The sequence below is a fragment of the Pituophis catenifer genome, unplaced genomic scaffold, assembly GCF_029215685.1.
Source record: "Pituophis catenifer annectens isolate HBS135680 unplaced genomic scaffold, rPitCat1.0.hap2 SCAF_1, whole genome shotgun sequence".
NCBI classification, from domain to species: domain Eukaryota; kingdom Metazoa; phylum Chordata; class Lepidosauria; order Squamata; family Colubridae; genus Pituophis; species Pituophis catenifer.
This window is the reverse complement of record NW_027256881.1, coordinates 52,200,243-52,219,364: the sequence shown is the minus strand read 5'-3', so window position 1 is coordinate 52,219,364 and position 19,122 is coordinate 52,200,243. Positions and strand designations below refer to the sequence as shown.

The following is a 19,122-nucleotide window of genomic DNA, read 5'->3' as shown; positions in this document are numbered from 1 at the left end:
TATATACCTGCTTAGTAGGGCTTTCAGGGCCCTCTAAGCGGTGTTCTTTTTTATACAAAGTCAGCTTATTGCCACCACAATCCGGGTCCTCATTTTACCTAACTCGAAAGGATGGAAGGCTGAGTCAATCTTGAGCCTGGTGAGATTTGAATTTGCAGTAATTGCAGGCAGCTGGTGCTACTTAATAGCACTTGAGTCTGCTGCGCCACCAGACTATTTCTCGAGATAGATCTGTTGTTACTTTAAAAGGCTTCTCTTGCAGCCAAAAACAGTTCAGTGAATATTTCATCTGCACCTGCTGCTTTCCTATTTCACAACTGGCCTTTTGCTTGTTGCATCTCAGTTTCTATTTTGACTGGTTCTTGAATATGCTTTCTCTCTGCAAATGCTTTGTCATTCGTAATTTCTTTTTTAAAGATTTAACTATAGAGAACCAGTTTGGTGTAGTGGTTAAAGCATCAAAGTAGAAACTAGGAGATCATGAGTTATTCAGGGCATAAGTGCATATGTAAAGATGGGCTGATAGTAATCCTTGAAAAGCATGTAATTAAGTATATAATTGATTATACATTCACATTCACTTCATTAATTCCTAAATTATTAGTTTTAGTAGACTTCATTTCCAATCTGACAATTATCACTTTTTCTTGTTCATGCTTTTCACATTATATGTGCCCTTGTAAAATGAAGACTTAATTTTGATACCATCAGTATCAAGGTTTAGGTTTGCGACTTTGATGTGGCCACAAGAAGACCAGATTCAGCTTTTCCCCAGCAACTAGAAGGTCTCAGTGCTTGGCACTCATGCTTGTCTAAATGTTTTATCCATGTCAGTACAATTTTGGGACATACAATTTTACAGTAGCAGAAGTTTTTATATTACCTTATTCTGGGTTTGATTCTAGAGTTTCTTCTAGGTGGAATAACTTTCTTCCTTTTTGCAGAATCTCATCTGCCCTCATACATGTTATGATTTTAGCTTCACTTCTCCCTTTTCAATTCTTCCAGTGAGCATGAACCTGTCATGCTTCTCCCCATATCACTCTCAGGATCACTGAAGCTATGAGTTCTCTCACCATATCAAGTTAGTAACTTAATGAGATGGACAAGAATAGGAACAGGATTTAAATATGTTTGGCTTAAGATTTGTGAGACATAAATGTACATTTAGCCTGTAGAATTGGAGTAAAGAAATTTATGTGTTTGTTTTATTCCTATAGAAAATGCTTGGAAGTAAAGTATGGACTGAATTAAGATTAAAATCTTAGATAATTTAGAATTATAATTGCCTTGTTATTTAATTATGTGAAAACCTCTTACCATTCCAGATCTATGTTCCTCGTGTTCTCCAGCGTGCTTCTACCGAAAAGACTGGTTTATCTTCCTCAGGTCGGATATCCTATGGAGCTATATCAGGAATAGGCACAGTGGGGGAAGAAGATGTCATCTGTGTCTCTTATGCTGAGGAATCAAGTATCGGAGAGATGTGAAAAATCTTGGTATCATGAACTAACACAAGATGGCACACTTAGCCCTGTTTCAAAAGAGCAGATTTCACAAATGGATTCCTGTGTTGCAGTGCAATCTCTTTAAGAAGTATGACCTCTTCATGTAGAGAACCAGAATTTATGAAGCTACATTCAGGGATTTTCACAAAGATATCTTGCGAGTAGGTAATTTTTTATAGGTAATGACTTCTGTTGTGCTTTGCATACTGAATAAGAATGCTTAGAACACAAATTTGAGCATATTTACTTATTTGCCTTTATAGAAATATTTATGGGCAAGTGCCAGAGCACTGGTTGCTAAACACTTGAGGGTTTATGTCTGAAGGAACATCTGTTTTTATTAAATGTAGAAAAAAACAGATAAATATAAGATGGGGAACATTCTGAGTTTCTTCTAGTAATCCCATAGTTTATCAAATCAGAAGTATTTTTTTCCTTGTAAAAATATTTTTCTACAAAAAGTAGAGAAAATATGTGTCAAAACCTAAAGGACTTGGGGATGACAGACTATATGTGGCCGAGAACTCTTATTTATGTCACAAGGTTAAGGGCCTCAAACAAAAGAAGCTAACGTGTCAAACAATAAAGGATGTAAACATTTTATTATTTTTAATTTCTAAGGTTTATTTTTTTAAGAATCTTTAAATCTGCTAAAGTATCACAAATACGTTACACTGTTTTTGAATTATGAGGTAGATAAAATTTTTTGAAAGAAGTAATGTTAAATTTAAATGTAATTAAGCAATCACTTTCAATAAAACACTGGATTCAAATGCACATTTATCACTGTTCTTATTGAATTTTGAAACTACCTGTTGTAAAATATTGCCAAAATGTACATTGTTGAGATTGACACCAGAGGTATTCATGGACTTATCCCTTATTTTTCTTAGTAACAATATGGCAATTATGTATTGTTGCTTTTTTTTCAGGATATTGAAAGTGGAGAATGTTGGGGGTTTCTGTACTGTGGACTTCTAATTTTGTAAGCTACCCAGAGTCATCATTTGTGAGTTGGGCAGTGACGTAAATATGTTTAAATTTATACTGAACACAGAATTAACAGCATAATGCAATTTATATACTATTTATATTAATAAATAAATAAATAAATAAATAAATAAATAAATAAATAAATAAATAAATAAATAAATAAATAAATAAATAAATAAATAAATAAATAAATAAATAAATAAATAAATAATAAATTTGTTATTTATGTGTGCTGCCCACCCTACCATAAGTCTACTCTGGGTGGCTTACAACAATAAAACAGGAAAAAATGATTAAAAGTGTAAACATAACAACAAGGCATAAAACAATCAAAGAATGGATGTAAAATCATAAGAAATTAAAAAGATAGGCAGAGAGAGAGCTGGAAGCACAGGAGGGAGGTGGGGCCAACTAATAAGTCCAGTAGCCGTCTCCAGTGATGTAGTCCCCTATAGGGTTCCCAGACAACCAGCAGAGCCAGGTTTTTAGGCCCTTACAGAAGGATAGGATGATGGGGGCAAATCTCAACCTTGGGCAGGATGTTTGAGAGGGTCAGAACTACAGCAGAGAAAGCTCTTCTCCTGGATCCTGTCATTTGGAGTTCCTTGACAGAAAAGGATTCTCAGCTGACCTTCTTTGCCAGCACGATTAATGCGGGCTTGTGTTAGCAGAATGTGATGGTTTATCAAGTAATCTGGACCTATGCCATGGAGGGCTTTGAAGGTCATAACCAATACCTTGAACTGCATCTGGAAGCAAATGGCCAGCTAGTGTAGCTTGCAAAGAAATGGTGTAACATGGGCCACTCTAGGGGCCCTAAGAACTGCCCATACCACTGCACTGTATGCCAGCTGTATTTTCCAAATGCTTTTCAAAGGTAGCCCATGTGGAATGCTTTTCAGTAGTCTAAATATGAGATGCCTCAGGGCTTGAGTGACTGAATGCAGGGACTCCTGATCTAGGAAAGGCCACAGCTGGTGCACAAACCAAAACTCTGTAATGTCTCTCCTAGTCACAACTGCTACGTGATCTTTGAGCAGCAGTTAGGAGTCCAGGAGAACCCTGGAGTCCAAAAAACCCTGGAACTGGTTCTGAATGGGATAGTACAACCCCATCTAGAACTGAAAATGTCGAAGACCTGGATCTTGAAACTCCATGCACCCAAAGCCACTTGAAGTCTTGCCAGGCTTCAATCGTAGCTCATTGTCACTCATCTAGGCCCCTACAGCATCTAGGCACTGATTATAGACTATATAGTATACTCTATTTCTCTCTGGGAAACTGATTTTTATGAACGTTTCCAATTCTCTTTTATGGTCATCTAAGTTACTGACCATCCCAATATCTTGTGGTAATAAAGTTCACAACCTACCTATGCACTGGGTGAACAAGGGCAGTGGTGGTATTCAGCCGGTTCTATCTTGTTCGGGCGAACTGGTCGCGGCAGCTGGGGAGGCTCTGCCCACCTGCCTAGACGTCATCATGTCCTGTTTTTGACACTGTGCCCATGCAGGGAAGGCTTTGAGCATGAGTGTAGGTGGCTCGAGCGAGCGAAGTGAGTGCATGTGCGCGCACTCACATTTTCAAACTGGTAGCGAAAGTAAGTGAATACCACCCCTGAACAAGGGGTTCTGTTGTTTCTATATTTTCCAATCGGCTTGATTGAATGACTCCTGGTCTGAGTATTAGAGCAAAGGAAAAATTCTCCCTGTCCTCTCTTTCCACACTAAGCTATATTTTATACATGCAGATAACAGTTTTCCCTTAGCCTTTTTATTTCAAAAATAGGAATCTCAACATTCTGGATTTTTTTAGGGTAGGGAAGGGGTTCAACCTCCTTGGTTTACTAAGGTTGTCATTTTTTGCATTTTATTTCAATACCTTTCAAAGAGTTTAATAGTAACATCCATAGGAATTCAGTGGCCGCAGTACAATATAAGCCTTGTCCATTGGTACACACAACATTGGTACACATGGAAAAGGGTTGAGTCTTTGCTCACACTGCTGCAACCATATCCTTGCTTATTTTGGCATCCCCTCCCTCCCGCAAAGGATAATTCTAGAGCTACTTTCTACTTTCCTATGTTCATAAGCAGGGTCATATTTTAATGCCCTAAGGTTGCACATATCTTTTAATTCTGTAAACAAAGAATATATGTAAACTCTTTGTCTATTCAAATGTATGCAATCACAGCTTTTATTGCCTCTTGCTTATAAACAACTATTCTTCAATTTTTTAAGCAGTGTGTACTTGAACTCTGCATAATACACTTCTGTCATATTATTATTTCACATTTGAATTTGTCTTGAACTTTGGGAACATTGACTTGAATTTCTGGAGAAGAAATGGTGAACTTAGTATAGTTGACAACTGTGGTGGATAACCATGGTAGAGTAAAGAGTGAGTAGATTCATCTCCACACAAGGAGAGGATTCGAGAACCCCACAAATGCTCCACAAATAGTATAAGAGTTGCTCCTTGTCTCTGGCAGGTTTAGAGCTCCAGGAGATGAGGGAATAACTGTCTCCCTCAATCCATGGGCAGCACTTTAAAAAAACCACTAGATTCACATACTTCCCTTTTTAAATAACTTTCAGAAATTACTTGTTAACTTTTTTAGCTGTTAGGAACCTTTAGATCAACCAGTTTTATAGCACTGAGCTTCCTTCAGTCCTTAGCAAAAAAAAGTTATAAATATAAGTTTTAAGAACCATTTCTTAATAAACAGCAAAAATGTGATTAGAACTTTGATTTTGGAAATGAATATTCTCAAGGAATAATAGATATCTGCCAAATGTAATATGACCTAATACATTCCGGCAAATATAAACTGCAATTTATCCCTGGTAATTTCCATTCCAAATGTTGGGGAGTGTTGTAAAGTTAAATCTTTAAAAAAACATCTGATAAGTAAATTGGATCACAAGCCTTTTTTTTTTTTAAGAAGTACACAATTGGCTAGAAGGCATTTTTCATATTTTGTAACAGCTGACCCCCAACTGCTTTGAATAGTTTTGACCAACTGCAAAGAAGTAAAGCTGAGACAGCAAATAACCCGAAAGGCAACTGCCCTGAAAACTGTCTTCTAATTTTGATACATCAAAAGTATCCATTTTGTGTAATTATTCTACTTATTTCAGACATGTCAAGTAGCTACTGCAGAGGACAATCTCAGATCAGTCTGTGTTGGATACAAAGTTCTCCAAGGGCAAATTCAGCTCTCCCAATTTTTCAGGCCTAGCAATAGAGCTGGGCCTCATTTCCATCCAGCCTGTAAAGTGATCTCTTTGGAAGCATCTGAATGTAGACCAGCTGTCTTTCGATTGCCTATACAAAGGCATATTGAATCCTTAGGATGGAATGGTGATGTGAAGGGTGTATACAAGGGTGTGTGAATATCTATAAATGAGCTGCCAATGTGTAAAAAAGACTCCTGTTTTGCTTAGTTCTTTTCCTAAATTAGATATGAATGGACTCATCTGTTCCATTATTAATGTCAACTAAGTCATTAGGACTTGCTTTTGTTTTTTTTCCACTTGATAACAAGGACTGCTATGGCTCCTTTAAACCCCTTTTAGTTCCAAGTGATCAGGGATATATTCAGGGAAGGGATTAAAAAAGATGGCAGCCACAACTATGTAACCAAAGCCACACCCTTTTTTTATCACACATCACAAGTTAGAAAGAGATGAGGCTTTGATTGCAGTGTGTCTGGCCTCTTGCCTATTTTTTTACTTCCCTATGGATATCTCTGCAAGTGATTCTAGAAAGTGCTATTTTTAGAGTGAGGCTAGGATTTCTGAACAATACAGTATGCATACAGCTGTAGTTCTAACAGAATTTTTGATACAATGTATGGATCAAACTACAATTTCTTCTTTCTGAAAAATTATGTTTTCCAATTCACCAATATATAGAAGAGTAGAGAGTCATATCTTCCTATTTTAATAATTTCTATATTGAAGGATCCATTTATTTGAATACAAAACAGATAAAGCGGTTTCCCTCTATGGTACTAAATCCCCATGAAATCATTTTTGATCATCTGTCAGTTAAATAGTTCTAATTCTGGTATGGAGGAAACTGAATTTCTGTTGTAATTGGAATTGGGAATTTCCAGAGACTTATGATTACAATTGCCACTATCTCTCACTATTGGACGTGGTGATCCTAAATATTAGAAGATACAGTTGAACAAATAACCAACTATAGGTTCCTTCTCCCTACTCTAAAGGATCAGGTGCATAGCTTGTGGATTTATTATTGGTAGGAACACAATTATTGTAGTGGCAAAAAGAAGTTCCTATCTTTAGATCATGACACTCCAACTGGTTTTACCTTAAGAAGGATAATACCATCACAATTGAAGGACATCAGTTTGGGGATGACTGGCTTAGCCCATCCCTGCTCAGTGTCATAAATGCTTAGCATGGTCTTTGCCAACTTTTCTCTCTTTCAACTTCCATAGATTCCTAGCCAATTAGAGCAGTTGTCACCCAGTGCATTCTGGAGGGCATTAAGAAGTCTGCCTTAAAATCTTAAGGGCAAAGGTTGAACGTCTTTTGATTCAGATATAGTAATAGTATTGAGTCAAGATCAGCTGTCTTTCCCTTGACAGGTATTTCATCCCACAAAGGAAGATAATGCAACACACACCTACAACTAAATAGCTTCAACTGTTTATGATAGAATTTACCACAATAGCCAATCATCACCAGCCAAAAACTTAGTGAAATGGAGAACAAATGTGGAAGAAACCATCTTTAATGGATTTGTCAATTCTCTAAGGAGCAAGCAACCAAAGTTTAGAATTAGAAACTAGAGGCAGACAAATTTCATGCAGACAAAGGCTACAAGAATGGAGCAATTAGAAATGATCTATTATGTCACAGAGATGTTTTTTCTCCTGATTTTCTCCTACACTTAAAAAAACAACTTACGTTAAATTATGGTAGCTTAAAACACACATATTATATGGTTTGACAGGAATTGTAGTATTCTGATGTTTAGAATTTCTAAATGAAGGGCACTGAGAGATCAAAAAAAATCAAGAACTTAACTGCAACCACATAATTGAAAGTGAAGCATCATTTCAGATGCCTCACAATAGATATAAAATGCTGCAGCTCTTTAACCACATGGTCTCAGCCACCACCAACTTCTTACATTTATTTCTTGCTTTTGGAAAAACATACAAATCTTTAGATACCTAAACAGAAGAAATAAAAATAAGAATGGCAACCATTTATAAAACATATGTGGCACATCTTATTAATGAGATAGTGACCCTGAGCAGGACATTCTCCATCCCATAAGGGGCCTCTCTTGCTGGCCTCTTTTAGAGACAGAAGCCCTTTAAACCACAATAGAATATTAAGGAGAGCCCAGCAGCCAAACGTAAACATGTCTTCATGCTAAATCACCTGATTCTGCAATGATCACATGTTGACTGAACTAATTAAATATGAAAAGGTTAGGAGAAGTATTCCATGTTGAATAGAAAAAGCATGATCTTTTTATGAGAAAGTTCCTCCCCTCCCCCATGTTTCAATTTTGGATACTGTGACGCATGTCCTTGAAAGAATCAGTGAAGAATTTACAGAAAATGTGACTCAATTAAACATAGCTCCACATGCCCAAAATTGCATTCTCTTTTTGACACCTTGGCTTCACACATAAAAAGGGGGCTCTGCCACTTCTTCCTTCCTATGGGACTTGCTTAAAGCCAAACTCATTACAGAGTGGAATTACAAACAGGCTTGGGTTTGATTAGTCTTGAAAAGAACAAAGATGATTTTGTCACTAATCTAGTACTTTAGCCCCTTGCATTTTCACTTCTAAATTTTCAAAGACTGAGATGTGGTCCTGCCAGAGCTCCAGTTTGGTCTTTAAAGTCCAATAGTCCAATACCAGAAAATAGCAGATTTCCCAGGATTTAGAAATTATGAAAATTCTGACAGAGAAAGATGCAGTATCTACCCAACCATATAATATTTAGCACAATTATTCTCAAGGACATTTTTAAAGGATAAATCATTTTAAACTCTTAAACTTCTGCCTGCACTCAGAATGGACCAAAGATTTGAATCAATAGGATTTCTTAATTATGATTAATGCCTCATGAATTTCAATGAGTCTATATACTGTACTACCTTGTAGTAGTCAACATAGATATGCCATTTTTAAAGTACTACTGGACCACCTTTCTTCTTCTTCTTCTTCTTCTTCTTCTTCTTCTTCTTCTTCTTCTTCTTCTTCTTCTTCTTCTTCTTCTTCTTCTTCTCCTCTCCTCCTCCTCCTCCTCCTCCTCCTCCTCCTGCTCCTCCTCTTTCCAAGAAAGGCATTCAGTGAATGTGTATTGGATTTCCCCCTCGTCTGGGACCCCCTCACCTCCAAAGAGGTTGCTGCTGAAGGCATAATACGAAAAGAAAGCCTCCCACACTTCATTGGAAAGCAAGTCTGGCAACCATCATTCAGTAAGCCTCCTTTCCACTTATTTTGTCTGTAACATGACAGATTTGTCTAGTAGGAAACATTAATTTTATTTATGCTGTGGCTCTGCCACATAACCTTAGCATATGTTGACATATGTTTCAGGAAGGTGACCTCATGCCTGAAACAGATCACATATAGTAGATGGAGCCAAAGAAGGGCAAATTAAGGTTGTGGGAAAGTCAAGAACAGAAAACAAGACATAAACAGAAAAGGCAATTTCAGATAATTAGAATCTATTGCTTTATTAATTTGTCATATCAGCCATTATGATAGAACAGTGGGAAGACTATAGGAGAAATGACACATACAGGATACTATTTGATATTAAACGTGTTCATTAATTCCTTTAACTCAATATTATCACCATTGGTGGCAGAGGCTCAGGTATTTTTCCCAACCCTAACTACAAAACTTTGGGACTGGAATAAAGTCATGAAATGACTTTACTTTCACCAAAATAATACACATTCCTTTAAAAAAAATGCTGCTAAGAACTTAAAAGATTTTATAGCAGAGCTGTAGTGGGACTTTAATCACAGATGCCATCTTGATGTTTTTAACCTCCCCACCAGCTTTCCTGAAAGGCGTTACCATTTTAAAAATGCCTACTGCCTTCTAGAGTTTATTTTCCTTTATTTTTAGGAATTACATTTATTGCCACATGCATGTATTCATTGTTCCTTTAAGAACAAACAAACTCCAGATTTTGAGTTGCCCCCAATACACATAAATAAGATTTATTTACATTTATTCACATATAAAACCGCCTTTCATTCATCAAAAAGCACCTCCAACAACCCCATTATTCTGTGATACAGGATGATTATACTAAAATCATATATTTAACAGTGTCTGAAACAACAGAAATATTAACCTCTGAAAATAACAGAATTCAAAATCTTCCTCCTTTGGCTGTTTGGCTGTGACTCACAAGGTCCTATAACCAAGATATATAAAAATATAAAACATTGAAGATGAAAAATAGAAACCTGACACCTTAACATCCCTGAGTCTGTAGGATAATCCTCAACACCATTTATGGCACACAAGATGCTACTTCTTGAAATATTTCATCCTCACTCTTTGAATCGTGAGGAGGAGGAGGAGAGAATGGGCTAACCCAGGGGAAGTTCCTCCTCTCTATTTTAACACCTGTCTTTTTGTTTAGTCTGCTTCATGAACACATACACAGATGCAACTGAAATGAAATGCACAACAGTGCTAGTTAGGATCTTTGGCTGTCAGAATTTTCCATTAAAATCTTCTTTAGATCAACACCAGATTAGCTGTTATTTTTGCATGTCATTTCTGGCATCATTACAGTTTACTAGAGCACCACATTAAACAGTGTAAAATCTGCACAAATCTCTCTCATTTTTTATCTCATCAAGATCTGTAGAAATTCACCTTGATCTCTCTTGAGCTTTTGAACGGAAAGACTTCTCTGAATTTGGCTAGCATATGATTTGAAGAAGCTATATCAGGCTTAAACACTGCAAACAATTACACACAATAATTCAAATCCCCCCCCCCACCATTTTATCATCACAAACTTGTGGCACAAAATGGAATGAAAGATATTTCATTTTTAGAAAACAAAATTCAGAATTTGGAAATAAAAAAGAATAAGAACGCAAAGCTACAAACTAGGAAAATATCATCGTATAATAGTTGGGAATAGATATACATGAATGTATATCTTTGTATGTCTTCAAAATACAAAGTACTTGCTCATTATTTTTGTTGATTCAAAATAACATCTAAACATCCAGCATTAATCTTATAGGGAAAACATTATTAATATTGCAATAATATTTTGCTATATTTAACCTGCATTGAAAGTTCATTATTTTATTGTGTTAATTTTTCTACCCACAGAAAACAGGTTTTTGCTCACTTTTGAATAGCACTTTAGTGATATTTAGTGAAAGATTAACTTTATATTTCCAGTGTTTTCTATAACATCCAAACAGCTAACAGCAAGAACTGAATCAATTTCTTGTGTTACATCAATTTATATGCATAGGGAATCTGAACATAGAATTCATTGAAGAAAATATTGTTGGGCAATCTTTTAATTTCTTCAAAATCTTTCCACACTGCCTTTTGAGCTTTGCCACTAAAGTTGGTAATATGGACCAATTTGTTTAACCCTCGCATATCTTTAAAAAATGACAGTTAATATAATTCAATTTTAATTGAATAAGCCATCTATGAATTATTGTCCATAGTTAATTCTTGATGATTTATTGAAATTGTTTTAAAAGGAATTCAATTGCACAGAATGTTGTAATAAGATTTATGAAGATCAAACCCACACTATCCTTCCTGAAATATTTAAGATTTTCAAGGGACCCTCTTGTTTTATAAAAAGGTTTATGAGATTCATTTTCTATTTTAAAAAAGTAGACATACACTATATTCTGAATATTTCAGTTGGATTTACTCAATTAGCTACATATTTTATGAAGGAATGCAACTATTACATTTGCAAAATCTCATTAGCCAAAAAATTGGCATTTATTATTAAAGCATAACTGTATAAAATATTCTATCTTTAAATTCCATGATTTTTAGCAATTTATAAACCTGAAACTTTTAAACTGGCAAAGGGTATAAATTTGAAGACAAATATTATCTTAATTTTTCCCAATCTCTAGAGTAAGGTGACCAGATTTTAACATTGGTAAAGAGGGACATTGTGGGCGTAGCTTATTTTGTGGGCGTGGCTAGCTGGTCATGTGACTGGGTGGGCGTGGCTAGCTGGTCATGTGACCGGGTGGCCATGGCTATGTGTATAGGGTAAGGTGAACAGATTTTAACATTGGTAAGAGGGACACCATTGTGGGCGTGGCTTATTGTGTGGGCGTGGCTTGGAGGCCATGTGACTGGGTGGGCGTGGCTAGCTGGTCATGTGACCGGGTGGCCATGGCTATGTGTATAGGGACTACTCAGAGGGCTGGAAAGTCATTTCTGACAGGTCCTCACACTTTTGACTGGTCCTCACACTTATGACCATCCTCACATTTATGCCCGTGCAGCATTCTTAACAACCATGTCACTCATTTCACAACTGCTTCTCTTCACCATGGTGACAAGATAGGGCAAAAAATGTAAAATGTGAGGACAGTCGTAAGTTCGAGGACTGGTCAAAAGTGCGAGGACCAGTCAAAAATAACTTTTTCAGCCCTCTGAGTAGTCCATATGCATAAAAGGATACAGCAATAGAGAGGGATGAAGGAAGGGAAGGGAAATTAGAGTAGGAGGGAGGGTAAGAGAGGGAGGAAGAGAGGAGGAGAAGGAGAAAGGAAGAGGAAATAGGGAGGAGAACAAGAGGGTGGGGGGAAGAGAAAGTAAGAAGGAAAGAAAAGAGAGGTGGTAGGTTTGAGGAGAAAGATTGCTGTACAATAAAAAAGATGAAAGGGAAGAAAGCCAACCCCAAACAAATATAAAGATATTAAGATAAAGAATGAATTGTTAAACTTTAAAGAATAAAAGAGAACAAATATGAATAAATAGCAATAATTAGAAACACACATACAAACATACAATGTATTTTCTTTGAACAGAATATTTGGCTGGTTCACAAATTTAAACAGTGTTTAGTCATTTCAATTAAATTTACAATTTCTATATTTCCTTTTTGCCATATTTATTCCTCATCTATTTTTTTAAAAAAACAATATTACCCTTCATCCTCATCTCTAATCTTAATCAAATTCAATTTTTCCCTTCTATTCTATATTATACCCCTTCCCATTGTCATCTATTTTTATATCCATCCTCACATTGGTTAATTATGTAATTATGTAATACAGTTGTTTAATACAAATTCAACATTTTAATATAAATCAATTAGTTATATAACTATCTTTTTTGTATATTAATCAATATGAACATGAATATTCCGATTATTTCCATGCAATCCAATTTCTTACAAATCAATTAATTATACTTACCAATAATAATAAACCAAATAATTTCCCCCATATATTCCTCCAAACCACAACTTAACCATTTCTGCTTTCAACACAGTATACAATTAATAGTATCTCAATTATTACAATTCCCTAGTTAAAAAGAGCTTTTTTTTCTTTTGTGTTTTAAAATCTTGAACTCTCCTCTTTTGCCCTAAATAATTTTCCATTGTTTGCACCTACCTTTTTTGGTGAGGAAAAGGAAAATAAATCTGCTGCCTAATTTTCCAACGTTGCAAGCAAACAGCAAAGCCAACAGCCTGTTTTACTTTCAGTTTCGTTTTGAGCTTGGTTTGCACAAAGAGAAAAAAAATACTGCTGAGCAATTTAGCAAGAGCAGAGCCCTGCGCAAATCAGCTGAGAGGGGGAAGCCGAGCTAATCAACGTAGGGTGGCCCTTTGAAGCCCCGCGGCAAGAGTTTAAACAGGTTTTTTCCCTCTAGCCATCAGCTGGGACTCAGGAGGCAGCCGGGACTCAGGAGGCAGAATGAAAAATTGGGACTTTTTTAAAACGCCGCGGGACGCGGGACAAATTGCTCAAAAGCGGGACTGTCCCGCCAAAAGCGGGACGTCTGGTCACCTTATTCTAGAGTGAATTTTAATTATGTATTTAGATTGCAGAAATTTTCTTTTTTAACTGTCAGAAAGGAACAAATGCATTCAGGAAACTAATAAAACTTGCTTGAAGACTGATAGCTTCTTCTGCTGTTTCTTTGTTTCATCTAGTATATTTCAATATACACTCTAACCATAATAACACAGTGGCCTGCACTGATTCTTCCCTCATCCTTCAATTCCCTATATTACCACCAAATCTGCTTTATTGTTTGAAGAACTTTTGGGAATGTATGAAGGTGCTAGTAAAATATACTTTTCCACTGGGGAACTTACTGAGTGGAATTGTAATCAGGAAATGCTCCTGGCTAGTGAAAAATAAATGAGATTCAAGTCTGTATTGGCTACATTTGATGACCAAATAGCATAAATCAGAGATGCTCTGTAAAAGAATTGAATTCTAAAAAAAAAGATACATGTGTGAACAGTGTGAGAAGCACTCATCAATTAACATAAAATTAGAAATACTTGGGTAGCTTTTGATCTCTGTTCACAAGTGTTGGAAGAAATATCCATTTGGTTCAGTTCCAAGCTGGGAAAAAGGCACTGGAGACAAAATGGAGGCTGGAGGCTGATTGGAAAGAGGGTCCATTTATTGAGGAAACAGAACCACCAAGCATGTGTGATACCTTCTCTTGGACCTTGCCCTTGAGCTTCCTGTTACTGTGCAAGAATATGTATTCTATTGGCTGTTGTCAGACTCCCATGGGGCCATGTGCAAATCCTAGGAGTTTGTCTGAGATAAGTTTGGTTGAAGCTTGGGCTGATGCAATGTCCTTAGGAGATTTTGCAATGCAGTGAGCCCTGCTGCTAGATAATCCTATTATGTCCTGGAGAGTCATGTCTTAATCCCATCACCCTGGAGCTGAAGGTCTTTTGTCTTGTAGATAGGCTTTCCCAATCCTGCTGGGGCTATTAAGAAAGGTGAGGGCTGCTTTCTAAGAGTATGTTTCTCCTTTAGGGATATATAATATTCTGCCTTTTTAAATATTTCTCAAAATATTTCATTCTTCTAGGAGAGGGGTGAGTGCTAACTTTGTATAGAAGCAAGACAGAAGTTCTAGAAGATGTGATTTGAGATTGAAAAATATTGTTAAAGCTTTGAGTTCTGTACAATTCCACTACTCCATCCCTACAACCACCATTTTAGTTCCTTCATTCTCTACTAAGCTCATTCTTCACTGCCTCTATCTTTGACTGTTTTTTTTTTTAAAAAACTCAACTCCTGGTGACATCAGACTTCAATTATCTTGGTAACAAAGTGGCTTGTCGTTGCCCTCTTCCATGATATAATTTTTAAAATAACCATTGAAAACCTTCTCTTGATGGTCAGAATTGTTCCAAAGAGATGTAATTTATCCCCCAAAGTCAGTAAACACAATTTACATTCATTTGTATAATTTACTCTGGGGCCAGAACTGAAACTGTGGACCATAAGATTGATTTTATATGCCTTCAAAAATGCACAAGCTTGACTTGTTGGCTTTCAGTTCATATAATTTTTGACAAAGCACAGAATCATTAAATCAAAGCTGAGGACATGAGAGTTATTCCATCGGTCTTTCATGCCTTCAGTTTATCAGCTGGGAGGCACTTTAAGTAACTGACAAAAGTATCAGACAATTGGTTTAACAACCTTAATCATTGTTCTTAGTATTTCATGCAAAGCAAGGCTGTAAATCATGCAATCCCTTTTAACAGGTCCAGCTAAATTATGATTTATTAATGTGACAAAAGAGAAATTATTAGGAATTATAGGAGAAATAATTATATTAACTGTGTTTTATTTATTTACATAAAGTTTTAAATTCAATGACTTTGCCCCTGCTTATTTTTTTAAAGCACAGTCCAGACAGGCCATTAAGTATAACTTAGAGCAGGGGCATCCAAAGAGAGCTCAAAGAAGTCAAAATGGCAGGTGTGACTGCACAGTCAAAGACTTGGCCCTTAACGTGCATCACACATGCATTAAAAAGCAATGGGATTTTGATTGCATGGTCATGCTTGCCATCTTGATATTTTTTGACACCCCTCAATACTTTTGCTCAGCCTGAAATAGATTATGTGCTCCTGGAATGCTGCAGTTTGCATATCCAGTGAGCACCATCTATATTATCTGAGTAAGGTATTGTAAGATAGGCCAGTGTTATCACCCCACTGTTTCAAGAGTTTTTTAAAAAGAGGGAATATTTATTTATTTATTTATTTATTTATTTGTCAAACATGTACAAGATAGCAGGTATAGGTACAAACATAAACATAAACATAAACAAAGGAAGTAAGTACAGATAAATGGGGTCAGTAGGACAGGGACGGTAGGCACGCAGGTGCGCTTATGCATGCCCCCTTTATGTACCTCTTAGGAATGGGGTGAGGTCCACGGTAGACCGTTTGAGGTTGAAGCTGTGAGGATTTGAGGCTGTAACAACAAAGTCGGGTAGAGCATTCCAGGCGTTGACCACTCTGTTGCTGAAGTCATATTTGCTGAAGTCGAGTTTGGAGCAGTTTATCTTGAGTTTAGTTTTCATCAACTAACATAAGAAAAATCAGAGCTATAAAGTTTCTAAGAATAATTGGTAATAGTTTAACCCAAATCACCTTTTCCCATATTTAATCTCAATAATCCTGCACTGAAGGTTAAACTATTCCCATCACCCAATCAGAACCTTTCTTCTTTATTGGACAAAGGCGGCTTTTTCTACTTTATCTACAAACTGTAGGATGTCTGCTGCAAGGAGCTCTGGTTCCTCAAAAGCTGCAAAATGACCTCCTCGAGGCATGAAATTGAATGAAACGATGTTAACATACTTCTTTTGAACCCATGACTGAGGAATGTACAAGACTTCATTGGGAAATGCGGCAATTCCTGTGGGAACTTCCACAGGGAACCTGCAAAGCAATGATGTAATTGCACAATGAAAGGCATGCTCTTCTCCCAACAATATTACTTTCTTGAACCAGAAGCAAAAGATAAAGAGGTACAAAACAACTCTGTCTACACAAGACAATTGAACTGAAATTAGTAGGATTTATTTCCAGGAAAATGTGCCTTAGGGTTAAGAGTGGGCAGGAAGTGAACAAACTGCGGTCCTCTAGATATTGTTGGGTCTCAGTCCTGATTATACTGCAAGATGGAATTGGAAGTTTGTTATTATTTATTGAATCTGTATTTATTATTTAATTCAGTGTCTGAGGGCTGTTGGGACCTGGATGAGATGACAGAGTGGCTGTATTTGGACACCACCACCCTGAGACAAGGTTCTTCTATCTCTAGTCTTGGATGGGATTGCACAACAGACTTTGTACACAATCTGGGGGTCCTTCTGGACTTGTGGCTCTGGCTCAAGGAGTAGGTGGTGGCCATAGCTAGAAAGGCCTTTGCACATTTCTGGGTAGTGTGTCAGTTGCATCCATACCTGGACCGGGAAGTCCTGCTCACAGTAACTCACACCCTTGTAACCTCCAGGCTAGACTACTGTAATATGCTGTACAGGGGGTTGTACTTGAAGACCATTTGGAAACTCCAACTGGTGCAATTGGCTGCACTGGTAGTAAATGGTGCCAGATACATGGCACATGTAATGCTACTCCTGCATGAGCTGCACTAGTTACCAGTGTGTCTATGGAAATTCTCAGTCATCTAGATCATGGCTGTCCCAATGGTGCTTTTTCAAAAGACAATTGGAATTTGTTTTAACTTGAAGATATTTTGCTTCTCATCCAAGAAGTTTTTTCAGTTTTGACTAAATGGTGGAGGATGGAAAGATTTACATTCATTGCAATCATCTGATCATTAGCATTCTCACTGAGGCCACTTGGAGGTTTATCTGTGCCCTGAGGGTCACCTGAATAGTGCAAATGGGTGTGGACCTTCTTGGAACTGCTGAAAGGACTGTATTGTAAACAGGAGTTAGGTGGTGTTGTATCCCGCCCCCTCTGTTGAGAGAAGGCTGTTAAGTTTTAATGTTGATGGCCTCTTTGACCCCTCTTTCAAACCAGTGGTCCTCTCTGTCAAGAATGTGAACTTTGCTGTCTTCAAAAGAGTGACATTTGTCTTTCAAGGGCAGATGGACTGCTGAATCTTGTCCTGATGGGTTTGTTTACCTACGTTGTGCCAGTTGTGCCATGCGTTTGTGAAATACTTGTTCTGTTTCTCCAATGTATAGATCTCTACCTGTCTCACTGAATTGTATTGCATAGATCACATTGCTCAGTTTATGTCTGGGTGTGTTATCCTAGGGGTGGGCAAGCTACTGCCTTAGTGTATTTTTGGGTTTAAAGCATGTATGTATACTTTGTTGCTTCAAAATATTCCTGAGTTTTTCAGACATTCCTGCAAAGTATGGAATGATAGTGTTGCTTCATTTGTTTTTCTCTTTTTTGTCTGTTATGGAGGAGCTCCTGCTAAGTCTCACCACTCACTGGAGCATAAAATGGGATTGAAGAGAGAACCTTATACCACCGGGCTGAAAGTTTGCCTACTAGCAAAGATGGAAAAGAAAAAGAACTAAAACACATCAAGGAAGCTTTCAGAACCCATGGCTATCCCAACTGGGCCTTCATCAAATCCAAAAAAAGACCTAGCAGGAGCTACTCCATAACAGACAAAGAAGAGAACAACTGAATTACACCTAGAGGCAAACTGACAGCCAATGCAGTTTGCAGAACAGAGGTATAACATAGATCATCCTAGAGATACATATAATAATCTTCGTAGCTGAATTTTACACCGGTTGCAGTTTCCAGATACTCTTCAAGTTCATACAGAGGGCATTACAGTAATCCATTCTGGGGATGACTAGGGCATGAGTAACTGTGAATAGAGCCTTATGGTCCAAGGAGGGTACAACTAGCACATAACATAAAGTTGTGTAACAACCCTACTCAACATGACTGCTATCTGTTCCTCAAGCAGGAGTTGCGAGTTTAGAAAGACTCCCAAACTGCAGTGGATCTGGCAAAACCGGACCCCATCCCATTATCAAAGATGATAAAGTCTCAGAAGGCCCCAAAACCCAGAGCCACTTAGTCTTGCCAGGGTTCAGCTGAAGCCTGTTGTTTCTTACATTGTTTCTGAGATACTCAGTGACTGCAGTAAAGAGTTTTCTTAGGATAGCTTCATCATACATTCACATTTAAGGTGACTGGCACATATATGATAGCGGAATAGACTTCAGACATTGTACTAGTAGGAATGCCTGCTTTAGAGCAAGAACTCCAAAATAGAAATATGGCAATCACTTACGTTTCATGTTTTTCTACGCCAATACCTTTCCAAAAAAGTTCTTTGTAGAAGCGCATTGAAGAAACCACACAACCTGAAGCCCAATAGATCATTATATTTGTGAGAAGGTCATCCAGAGTGAACTTCCTGAAAAAATACAATTGGATGCATTGCAATTAATCTCTTTTCACAAACTGTAGCTAGTGCAACTCACAGGAAATGTAGGCAAGTTGCCTTCTAACTTTACTCTGACTCATAATAAAGGGCTCCTATTGGATTTTGCCAGCCCTTTCAGGCAGTACAATTGATA

At 37.2% G+C, this 19,122-nt stretch overlaps 2 protein-coding genes across 2 annotated transcripts in view; one reads left to right on the top strand and one right to left on the bottom strand.

Moving 5' to 3' along the window:
- The window catches only part of TMEM63A (transmembrane protein 63A), a 43,864-nt gene extending 41,577 nt beyond the window's left edge, over positions 1-2,287 (top strand). Inside the window, exon 23 of the mRNA XM_070949503.1 lies at positions 1,329-2,287. Coding sequence (XP_070805604.1) covers positions 1,329-1,490 — 162 coding nt within the window. The 3' untranslated portion in view covers positions 1,491-2,287. The remainder of the gene's footprint in view (positions 1-1,328) is intronic.
- Positions 2,288-15,825: 13,538 nt separating this feature from the next.
- EPHX1 (epoxide hydrolase 1) overlaps positions 15,826-19,122 on the bottom strand; it is a 28,023-nt gene continuing 24,726 nt past the window's right edge. The window contains exons 8-9 of the mRNA XM_070949489.1: positions 18,834-18,959; positions 15,826-16,477 (exon numbers count right to left, since the gene is read on the bottom strand). Of these exons, the coding sequence (XP_070805590.1) occupies positions 16,264-16,477; positions 18,834-18,959 (340 nt within the window). The 3' untranslated portion in view covers positions 15,826-16,263. The remainder of the gene's footprint in view (positions 16,478-18,833; positions 18,960-19,122) is intronic.